This window comes from Lissotriton helveticus, chromosome 9, assembly GCF_964261635.1.
Source record: "Lissotriton helveticus chromosome 9, aLisHel1.1, whole genome shotgun sequence".
Classification (NCBI taxonomy): Eukaryota; Metazoa; Chordata; class Amphibia; order Caudata; family Salamandridae; genus Lissotriton; species Lissotriton helveticus.
The window spans coordinates 1,278,440,268-1,278,452,413 of NC_136070.1; the positions used below are offsets into that span (position 1 = coordinate 1,278,440,268).

The following is a 12,146-nucleotide window of genomic DNA, read 5'->3' on the forward strand; positions in this document are numbered from 1 at the left end:
GCATCGAGCATGTCAATCTCGAAGAGCCTTTTCTGATCTAAAAAACTTGCAAACCTCACAGCTTTCCTCTCAATTGGATGAGAGGCATAGGTTGCAAACGGAGTGTTGGTAGGTATGTGGATACTTAGAGTGACTTTAGACAGATGCGGAACAGAGTTCGCTCCATTAGCATGTCATTCTCTGAAGGACATTGGAAGTGCAGGAAGGTAGCCGTGGGCCGCGGAAGCGAGCCGAACACCCGCTAATCAGAAGGGTGATCGCTCGGACGCAATGAAACTAAACGATCAACACATTACTGTAGAGTGGACAACTACCAGAGAACCGAAGGGAGCCTGAAGAAGTCTCAAACCGGAGCGTAAGAGATTACATCCAAACCAGTCAACGAAAAAAACACAATCTGAAGATGGAGTCAATGACCATGCACAGAATTACCAAGACGAGTCACACAGCCTTCTGACACCAAGAATAAATCTTGGAACAAAAACAACTTGTGATCATCTGAGCCGAACATTAGACGACGGACGTATGCAAAGCATGTGCATCCACAACACACATGCCTCAAACACACTTTTTGCAAAACTCTTGCTGGGCAAGGTGCTCGGCCTAGTTAATTAAGAAAAAAAGTGGCTAAATGTACAATAACTTTGGTCTCTAAAATGGCACATTGCCAGGATAGTCCCTGGCACGGAGCAAAGCTACTTTGTGTTGGTGAATGTGCTTCTTGTGATTGTGGCAGATGCTGTCACTCACAGTGAAGTTGGCCAATGGCTGAAGTGGGACGATACACTGCCCCATGCTGTAGGGGTTCAAAGAAAAAAGGTGAATGAGAACAGATCAATGGATGAAAAGAGCGGTCTGAAAGCTTACTTGTACAGGCTGAAATCCTTTAAATTATAGTTTAGGCAAAACCTAAACGTCTAGCTAATGCCAGATCTTTAAAAAAAAAAAAAATCAATAAAAAATGTTCCGTGGAGTATCCCACATAAAAATAAAATAAAAAATTAACATGAATATAAAAATTAGGGGGTTCAACCAGTTGGAAAAATATTTGAAGACAATCAGAGAAACAAAATACGATCTTAACATTTGATTAAAGTGACGGGACGAAATAGTTAAACAATTTAAGAAACAAAACTCCGCTTTCCTTTCATGATGCATCACTGCCTATGCCTTTTCACAAAAGGTGTTCCCTATCCAATGGTGTCAACGGCGTCCGGGCAGCAAGAGAAAGTGGTTGCTCAGAGGGCGGGAGACGTATAAGTACCTCTCCCTCTGCCCTCTCCTGCCCGGAAGTGACGCATGCCTGGGGGACCCTGGAGGTTCCCCCAACACTGGGAGGCTAACAGTGTGCCATCCTGTGGCACTAAGTGGGGCCGCCCTCTTAGGAAGGCCCCCTGCGTGGGCCCGGGGCAGCACTGTGTAGTGCCAATATCGGCAACACTCCCCATCCCTCCCACAGCAATACTTCAGAGAAAATCAGACACAACACATTTTTTAGTGGAGAAAATTGCTGCAGGTTTATTTGCATAAGAAATATGCCAACATGGTGGGTTATCTTACGGGCAATCCCAGGGCAGGCAGCCCTTCGCCGCCTGCCCACCTGATGAGCCAACCTACCCGGTGGCCCTCGCCAACCGGTGTTTGTCGATTTGGGGGAGGGGATAGCCCCTCCCACCGGTGGACTGCCAGTCCACCCCCTTACTCACGCCCCTCCCAGCTCAGGGGGGCAGAGAGTTGCAGGCAACCCCCGGTTGCTCAGGTCCACAACCGCCCAAAGGACTAATGGGGTGCCATCGCTCCTCCAGGGTCCAACGTGAGGACCTCTCTGGGGATTTTTGCCTTTCGCACCCTTACTGTGCTCCTACAGAGGGTACCCTTACTGTACCTTACAACCTCTGGATCACCCTGTAACTCCGCCAGGAGGCAGAGGAGGCGGACGAGGTGGAGGAAGGGGTGGTGGAAGAGGATTTGGTAGAGGTGGAAGAGGATTTGGTAGAGGTGGAAGAGGAGGCGGTGGTGGTTTCAGAGGCAGAGGTGGAGGTGGAGGTCGTGGATTCAGGGGCTACTAAGGCTATCTTTAGGCATTACAAATGTCCTGATGATGATTCGCATGATTCTTTAAAGCGAATCGAAACGCCGTCGAACACCCTTCCTACACCTTATACTGTATAAGCATTTGCATTTGAAATGTAAAGGTGTAATGGTTTATTGCTATGCTACACTTTGCCACTATTTAATTGGAAGTGTTGATAACCTCAAGCTTTTTGCCTAAAAAGCCCCCTTCTTTCTTGTTTTCCCTTGTGTACATGTAAATGTGTGATTTGTCGGATACAGGCTTGTGCCCCGCATTGTACATCTGTTGAAACTTTTTTGTGAAATTGATTAATAGTAAATATCTGACCACCGCCCGGCTGGGTAGGTCAACAAACCAAATATAGCTACAATTGCGTCTATATATAATTTTTGCTGTTTTGAATTACCTTACCTATGGACCGTTGTTGTTTATAAAGTATTAATCCCAAGGTCCTCGGTAGACTAATTTGGGTTCCCTTGTTGTTTAAACGCCATTAGAATAACAGCGGTTCTTTTCTAAAGAAACACCTTGCACCGATCTGTTTTGCATGCTTGACTCATTTACTTATTTGTATGAGTTGTTTTATTACTCACGTGATGGCTTGCAGCCACCTATTTGTACTATGTGATCTATTGATTTATTGTTTGACTATGTTCCCTCATGTACCCCTCTATGTAAAGCGCTCTGATATCTGTGAAGATCTTGTTCGCGCTATATAAAACTTTGAAAATAAATAAATAAAATAAATCTATTTTTCCTTTGAATTTTAACCCCTTCAGGGCTAATGACAAAGCCAGCTCGTCATGGGCGTTACCTGCGCTACGCGGATGACGAGCTGGCTTTGTCATAAACAAGCCATTTTTTAAATTCCAGCGCACAGCGGGAAAACGCGGTAGCGCGGTAGGGGTTAAACTGCTCCCTTCCTTAGCCTGGAGCTCCACCTTGTGGCCTGTTTCTTAACAATGCACCCACCTTGAGAATCTGTGCAGATTGATGACCCGATACTTTTGATCCTGAACCTAGCGATCCTCACCTTATGCAACCTTCCCCCCTCTCCGCTCCTACTCTTTCCAGCTTCTGTTCTCAGCCCTCACATGCCCTTGCCCTTTGTTCCCACCCTGTTTTTCTGTGAACCTTAGACAGACTTCCTTTCGTCTCTATGGTTGTCCCTTCCCTTATCCTCACTCTCTCTCCTCCCCTACCCCCCACTACTTTCTCTCGCCTTTCTCTCCTCCCCTAATTGCATTGCTGATTGTTTGATTTAATGTTTATTTGTTGATCTTCTAGTATATTGTTGAACCACATTGATGCACTTCCTGTCGTCTCTCCTATCGTCGCCTACCGCATCCTCCCTCTACTTAGGTCTCTCCCTCCCTCCTCTCTCAACGTTTTGAGACTGAACTATTTTGTCTGATGCCCGATGGAGCTACTTGGTTTAGCTATAGGAGAGATGGGCCGTGGATTCCCTCCTTGGTCGTCACCTACCCAGTCGGTCTTTAGACAGACTTCTTTTAGTCTCTCCTTATTGTCTTTTCCCTAGCTCCTATCCCCTCTCCCGTGAATCTCTCCCCTTGCCTGCTACTCTGCCTACCCCCTGTCCTTTTTGCCCTTTGACTAAGCACTCCTTCTCCCCTTGTTGGGGAAAGATCCAATATTTATACTCTGGAGTCTCAACGAACCCGCTGAGAGAGTCCACTGTGCCAAGGGAGCCACTCACAGCTGAGGTATGATATGGCGCCCCTTGCCAAAGCACTCCCTCTCCCCTTTTTTGGGAAGGATCCAGTATGTAGGCCTTGGAGTCTCAGAGACCTCTCTGAGAGAGTCCACTGCGTAAAGGGAGCCTCCCGCAACTGAGATAGGGAAGTGATACCACTTCCCCATGGATCACAGCTTACTGGACTTTCGACGTTGCCTTGACTCGTCTACCGGTTTGTGTCCCCGTCACCCTTCCCCTCTTCTCCCCATGCTGTCTCTCTCACCCTCCCCTCCCCTCCTCTTTCCCACCTTCATTATCTGTCTACTTCCCCTACCCCAACCCCCCCATAATCTCTCACCTTGCCGTCTTTTCCCCTTACGTATGTGTGCTTATTGTTTATCTCGACCTTACAAGTAACTATGTTGCCATGCTCTGTGAACTGTGTAACCTTTGTAGCGATGTAACCTGTAACTATGATCTGATGCTCATGTAAAGCGTTCGGATACCTCCGGGTCTAGCCAGCGCTATATAAAACTTTTAAAATTTAAATTAAAATAAAATAGATAAAGGACCAAAAAGCGGGGTGGAGTCTAGAAATGCATAGACAAGAATGCTTGTGTTGGTCGAAGCCAGGGTGTACCTGCCTGTTGGCTCAGTCCAGCTAAAAAACTCTTCCAATTGCTGGTCACCAGATCCATTGAGGACAGCCATGTTAACTGCCATAAGACACGTAGTGCGTTTCCATCCCTTCGTGCCCACAGCATCTATCGGTTTTAAACTCTACTCGTGATGGGGTGGGCTAGTGGTACCAGACAGCTGTGTTTAGTGCCTGCAACTACATAACAACAAAGGCACATGGGGCAGACCAGAATTCCCTCTGCCCCCTTGTGGTCATCGATCCTATCGAGGCCAGTGCCTTAAAACAATTCCGAACCATGCTGCAGGGCCCCTAATAGCCTCTGAGAACCGGATGCTTGCATGTCCGAGGGCACACTAGCTAAGGAAGCAGGGGTCATCTGTTTGAAGAACTGCATACCTATCCGGTAAGAGTAAAAGGGAGTGCTTCGCTCTCAGACTAGAAGTCACCCTAGATTCTTTCCTCTCTAACCTTGTCCATTCTGAACGCAAACATCATTATCTTCAATTGGGTATGGAATTGGAGCAACCTAAAGTGATGTAAGGAATCTATATGCAATGTTGAGAGCCTACGTAAGATGCAAATAGAACCTGCCATGTCAGCTTATTGGTTCTGCACCTAGCCAGATGCAGAATCCAGAGTGTATGAAGGTTTTTCCTCAGTTTCTTTGAATATTACAAATATTTGTTTTTTTCTTTTTCAACTGATAAGGTCATCCCTGAAGTCATCAGGCTTTCATCACTGAAATACATCCTACACAGAGGTCTTCATACAAACAAGTGCTCGATCTGCTATTAGAAGAATTTAAACTTTCAGAGAAACCGGTCTAGCACCCATGAATGCAAAGGCTGCAGGATACGCAACTCATATTTAAAGATAAAAATGTCTTTAATCATAAATTGAACTGGAATGGTGGCAGTGAAAAAGTGACCAAGCGCTTCATTCCATAGAGTGGACCCAACAGCGTCTCGAATGAGTTCTCATATGTACAAAATGAGTCGACTTGGACATCTTAAATAGTTCCAACACTTCCAGGACATTTTATATGCCAAAATAGGGGAGTTCATACCAGTGGCGGCTGGCATGGAACGGGGGTAGGGGGCGAGGGGGCTTTGAGGTTTTTTTTAATTAAAAAAATACTTTTTAGGTCTCGCCTGTCGATGCGCATGCGCATCGAGCTTGCGAGACTATTGGGGCTTAAACAGTCTTTAACTAACTTGCAAGGAATCGTGGCGATTCCTTGCAGTGCCCGTGAAATTCAAGCTCAATGCGCTTGCGCATTGAGCTTAAAAGCGCGTGCACATGCCCCCAGCCGCCTGCCACATCAAAGGTAGCCCAGCCCCCTCCCACAAGCTTTTCAGCGTGCTCATTCCCTAATTATTCACGGCCGGCCGGCCGTGACATGCCCCCAGCCGCCTGCCACATCAAAGGTAGCCCAGCCCCCCTCCCACAAGCTTTTCAGCGTGCTCATTCCCTAATTATTCACGGCCGGCCGGCCGGCCGTCTCCTTCATTGTTCACTTTCCTTTCTACACTAACCTGTAACATTTTGATGTATGAGCTTGTAGCACTGCTCAACATCATTTCTTGTCTTTATTTTTTAGACATCCGGTAATCTGACTCCTTTTTATTGCGACCCGGAGAGTCACAGTTTTTACCTTGATTAATCATTCCCTGCTCCGTGAAAAGTAGAAGTCTGTTTCACGTGCGCTTTAAGGTAAACGAGGTTTCATCTTTTGTACGCCTATGAAAGTGAAGCCTGTAACACTGCCCAACACTACCTCTCACATTTTTCCTAGTTCCTAGATTACAGGCAATTTAACTCTTCTCTATCCAGTACGGAGAGCTTTGAACTTCCAACCCATTTCTGCTCCGCTAAATAGAAACAGCTGTTCAATACGCACCTGCAGGTAAAACAATTTATCGCTTTGCTAGTTCATGCCAGCGAGGATACGCAGACAGGGGTGCAAGACAACAAACACAGTGTGATCTCTGTACCGACAACGAACTACTCCGTGTGAAAGCTCTACTCTGGATCACAACTACAAGGACACGGTTTACGCGCAGTCACTGGTTTATTATGACAGAGAAGATCATGAGTGAATGTTGTACCTTGAACACCGCGTTTTCCGTGCGTCTCCTCCCCCCTCCCCTTCTCTGCCTTCCCTCCGTCTTGTCTCTTTTGGCCCCCCTCCTCCTCCTACTCTCCTCTCCCCCCCCCTCCTCCTCCTACTCTCCTCCCCACTCTCTCTCTCACAGCCTCCCCCAGCTCCACCCCCTCACTTCTTGGTTGCACGGCCGCTAGGCCGTGCCTCCCCTACTCTCCTCCCCCCTCCTCCTACTCTCCTCCCCCCTCCTCCTCCTACTCGCATAGGAGCGTTTACAAAAGCAGAAAAAAACGAGCTCTTTACGAGACACCCACACGGGTTTACAAACTGAAATTAATGTATTTACCCTGCCTTCTACATTGTACAGCGCCTCGCACATTTATGGGGTTGAAGCACTGCTCTGCCAATATTTGCCGTGACTCGGGCTATTGTGTTATACAAGGCTAATAATAAAGCAGCATTAATGCGCTTATTTTGAGGTCTTGTCATGAGCTGCAGCGCGTGGATTCTGCTTTTCATTAGCGGATATTTGTTTAAAGATCTGTCGAGGCGACTCTGAACACACAAAGTAACCACAAACTAAGCAGCCGGTACGCAATCTGCGGGTTTTTGCTTTTCCTTATGAGTACCAAACCAACCAACAACAGGCAGACAGGGGTGCAAGACAACAAACACAGTGTGATCTCTGTACCGACAACGAACTACTCCGTGTGAAAGCTCCACTCTGGATCACAACTACAAGGACACGGTTTACGCGCAGTCACTGGTTTATTATGACAGAGAAGATCATGAGTGAATGTTGTACCTTGAACACCGCGTTTTCCGTGCGTCTCGTTACTAACTAGTCTCTACCCATCAGGTAAAGGAGAAACTCTAGTACGTGTGCATTCAGCCAAAGTGGCACTGTCACAGGGACATCATCAGCGTCTTGGATCAAGCAAGTGCATGCTTTGGTTTTTCATCGCGTGCATCAGCACACAGCTCCCGTGAGCATTTAGCCAGGCACTTCAATGGGTCAAGCAAAGTGCACGCACTGCTCTATGCAACCTAAATTAATGCATGTGAGGGAACATCCGGTCTTAGGTTAAGCCCTATTAGGATGCTTCGAATTCTAGCAAATAAAAATGGTAACAAATATAAAAGACAGTAAGTCCAAGACTCCCCTAGATGCAACTAAAAGCCTCGTAAAGAGTTTACCACTAGCTACTGGGGAGTTTATTTAAAACCCAGTCGCTGCCCGAGTCTCCTCCACCACCCCCACCCCCTCGCAGCTGTTCTGCCTTTCGCTTTACTCTCGGACTTTAAATGCAGGAGATTCTTGTCTGGCACCATACGCATCTCTTGGGGTCTCTTATTTGCGAAGGTAGTCACAGTCATGCAAGGCAGACGTGCATTAGGCTTTTTAAACAGTAACGATTATAACTTCTGATGAATTCGAATGACTACACATTTCAGGTGGGGAGTTTTTAAAGCTTCCACCCCCAAACACTGCAAACAGTGCCACCTCGTGGTAACTGTGCAGCACTCCAATATAAGGTATGTCAGGAGCTAAGACTCGCACTTCCCTTCCCAACCACTCTGGGTGAGGACGCATGCTGCTATATCCACGTTTCTGGTTATAAAAGCCTTTTTAGGTCTCGCCCCCTCCCTTCTCCAACCCCTCCCCACTCTCTCTCCCAGCACAGCACCATCAAAAAACCCCAGCCGACAGTGCAATAGGTCTCGCAGCATTTGAGTTAGAGCTTTTAGAAATGTTTATGGCTTTTTTTATTTGTAATTCTTTAGCATTGGCTACAGGAAACAAAAATGCTAAAGATTTTCAAAAAAACCCCATAAACAATTCTAAAAGCACTAACTCTAATGATGCGAGACCTATTGCATTTCCAATGCTTGTTTTAAAAGGCTGCCATTTCTCGGGCACATTGCCACTCTTCTTGAAGTCCGAACCAGGATGCACCCAGGCTTCCCAAAGCCAATCACAACGCTGCAGGCCGGCCAGCAGTCATGCACACTTGGACAGGGGTGGCACCTCGGGAGAGGCAGAGGAGCGTCGCGCCATTGCTTAAGCAGTGCACTGTAAACTAAACATACAATGATTATAACTCATGTTTTGTTCACTTTGCGGGTGGTCAGGGCTACTCTGCTGTCGGAGCAGGGCAGGGAAGTAGTGCTTTGGCCACTCCTAGGTGCGCAATGACTGTTTGGTCGGCCCTCTCGGGCCACCCAAACCAGTCATGCGCACTCCCCTGTTCTCCAATGAGGCTGCATTACAACCTGCATGGATAACATGCCCAGGCCCCGGTTCCCTGGTTGGGCATCAAACCTGCTCAAAACCAATCGCAACGCGGCATTGCGGTATTGTGATTGGTCAGGGCAGCCTGGCTGTGCCTCAGTCCTACGGCGCAGAAAGGTAAGTATATTATGTTAATTTTTTCACGTCGTGCACCATTTCCTCGCTTGTTGACACCCCCCCCCCCCCCCCCCGTCACCCTTATGCGCTCGCGCCCCACCACCCGCGTACCATTCCGACCACGACTGCACTTGGCGTGTGTAAAGCACAGCTCCCCCTGTGACCCCAGCCGCACCCCGCCCTAACCCAGCCCTGTAACAAAGAAAAATAAAATGATAATAAAGTTATAATTTCCTTTTTTTCTGCACTGCCAGCAGTGGGGCAACGCTCCTCCGCCTTATCGGAGGAGCCGCCCCTGGTTCATACATTAGATGTTGATGTTTCAACTTCCAATCTATAATCGGATCCGTTAATCATCAGGAATACATAAGTAGTGAGTTGTCATGATTCATGGTGCCGCGGAGGCAGTGAAAACTAAATATTAAGTCTTAGTAACATTATGCAGAAACCTAAACTCTCAAACGTACCGCACACTGCCAAAGAGGCGGTTTGGACAATGGAAGCAACTGGTTTAGTTCAGCAAATCTCAAAGACCTAGCTTCACAGGGCTGCCTTAGTTGCACAGTTGGTTAAATCAGCAGAGAGCTATGAGAACAAGTGTTTGGGAGAAAGCAGGCCTTCAAGAGGAAGGGTTCAGTCAGTAATTCAAATACAGCACCTACAGAGACAGGAAAACCCAAAGGCACCAACATCAGGGGTGAATTGCTTTGAAGAACCAACACTTCACCCGGATGAACTGTACAACACTCCCCAATCAGCTATGAATCTCAGCATTTAACCTGAATTGTGACACGGGGCCAGATCGACAATCCAAATAGATCTTCAATGCAACAACGTCAGAGACTGAAGACGCCACAAAGGGGCTTTAGCTGTGGGGGCGCCACCCCTGCACACCTGCACGTGTCAGAACAATGAAAACACAAGAGAAGGGTGTACTTACTCGGATCCTGCAGCCATGTCGGAGTAGGATGTATCTGGTGTGGTGACTCCCAGAGGGATTGCAATGCTCATGACGTCCGGCACTGCGGTCGGGGGGGATCAAGGGGTCGGAATAGCAGCGACTGTCCGCACCGAAGGCGGGGAGCCGCAGATCCTCGACCAACACTTCACCAACATGAGGATACCTATGAGAGACAACATCACCGTTCCCATTAGTCACAGAATTGTTGGAGCCGGTATAACAATGACACTGAGAAGTGTTGGAGCCTGTATAAAAAAAGACATTGAGAAGTGTTGCAGCCTGTATAAAAATACTATTAATGTGTTTGTGGAGGGGGGGGGGGGGGGGGGTACTTAGTTGCAGGGACGAGGTTTGTGGGTTGCACGGGCCATATCGAGTTTGAGGGCGCAACGATATATTTGTGAACGAAGGATGAGGTTTTCAGGCCACACACCCTTCACCTACCTCCCAACTCATCACATCGGCTCTTTCACTCGCTCATGCCACGTGAACATTAATTCAACCACGCGTAAGCATCATTCAGTGTCCACTAGAGTTCCGGACAGGCACCTGCTGTAGCAGCAGAACTGAACCCCTGCCCCAATGCAGACTATGCCTGGTGCTCATGCGAAACCAGACATGTGGAAGCATGTTCAGTGGCTGTATAGGATTTTAATTCTTGTATGGCATCTGCAGGAAGAAATGTGGATTAGCCATAGAAGGCCTTCTGGTTGGACTGAATTTAGAGACATTTTCAAGAACTAGCTGGAAAATGAGAACCTTTCAGCAAGACTGTGTGGTAGCAATTCAAAGCCACAGCACAGGAGCAAAGCGCTACATCCCCATAAAAGCAACAGCCCTCTCTAGGAATGACCCATCTGACACTTACCCTGTGGCATCAATAGTGCCCCTAGCCTCAGACTACAGTAGGAAACCAACCCCTGTGCGGTTTGCATATCCCTCTCTGTAGACTTAAAAAAGAATAACTGCAAAATCTCCGGCTGTGCACTGCAAGTCTCTCTTGTTCAAAATGGAACCAATTATAAAGTAGGCGGCTGCCAACTGGCCAGGATAAAAGCCTGTAAGAAGACAAATAGTCCCTTATTTAATGTAAACACTGCAGACCTGCAGGTTTCCACAGTCATGAGCCAGCCAAGCTTTCTCCAAATGCTGCACCAATTTGGCTCGATTGTAAGCAGGAGGGGGAGGGTGTGGGGGGGCTGGGGTGTTACAAGCTGCAGAATGGACTGCATGGCATATGTGGAGCCCACCAGGAACTGCCGGAAGGGCACGACATGGCAGCTTGGAATTCACAAGGAGAGCAGTGGACAAGCTGCAGTCCAGAGATGCTGCACTGGAGAAGGGGTTCAGCAAGCAATGGGATGTGTGTCCACCGAAGGCCAGCAGCCAGGCAGAGATTGGGTTCAACCAGGATGAGAGAAAGGACTTGGAAAATAGATCAGAATATCCCTTGTTTGTACACAGCTCTGCTGCCACATGGGGCACCCCAGGCCCTTCCCATTATTAATGTAAAGGCAGCGGGTTGGGCTTTTGATAAAGCATGTGCAGTGTGCCGGGTTTGATGGTTCTGCATTGGTTCAAGCTGATAGGATCAGGCGGCGATACAAACCTCTGCTTCAGCTAGGATCGAAAAAGACGACAGATCCTCCATGCCACGGACAGAGCCCGTTCCCACAAATAGTGATTCTTATAGGAAACCAACTCTTCGTAGAAGGCACAGTTCTTAAATCAGGGTGTGCTGCTTTCTTAGCTAAGAGCCAGTCCTACGCCCTTACATTTTTCTTCAGATGCAGGAAGACTATTACAAACATTTGCCGACCATCCCTCTCTGTATGTAAGTCTGTTAGTGTGTACTGTGCTAATGTTAGTCGGGGTATATGTGGGTCTATCTGCATGTGACAAACTGTCGGCCTCTCTGTGTGTTAGTTTATGTGTAGCGTGTCAAGGTAGTACATGTGTCTCAAAAATAGCATACGTACTATTAGTGGCACGGTTTTCTTTGAAAAGATGTATTTGTTTTAATCTGTGCCTTCAACAAGGTTGTACTTGCATCACAAACAACGCCTTGGTCTAGCAGTCTATGGCATGAGAAACTCCCAGCATAAAGCAGACCACAAGATCCTACAGGTTCAAGGGAGCAGAACAGTCAAACTTCCACATCGGTACATGAGATGGTGCCAAACCATAGCTGATGACAGGATCACATCCCCCATCCTCACCTCGTTGCACCATAAACCATGCTTTTTGAGGACAGATTTGCC

General features: G+C 47.6%; 1 protein-coding gene across 8 annotated transcripts in view; it reads right to left on the bottom strand.

Moving 5' to 3' along the window:
- The window catches only part of SETD5 (SET domain containing 5), a 259,618-nt gene that overhangs the window by 140,711 nt on the left and 106,761 nt on the right, over positions 1 to 12,146 (bottom strand). For all 8 annotated transcript variants that reach the window (XM_078661865.1, XM_078661863.1, XM_078661860.1 and 5 more), the window contains exon 4: positions 9,865 to 10,048. In XM_078661865.1, the coding sequence (XP_078517991.1) occupies positions 9,865 to 9,935 (71 nt within the window). In that variant the 5' untranslated portion in view covers positions 9,936 to 10,048. The remainder of the gene's footprint in view (positions 1 to 9,864; positions 10,049 to 12,146) is intronic.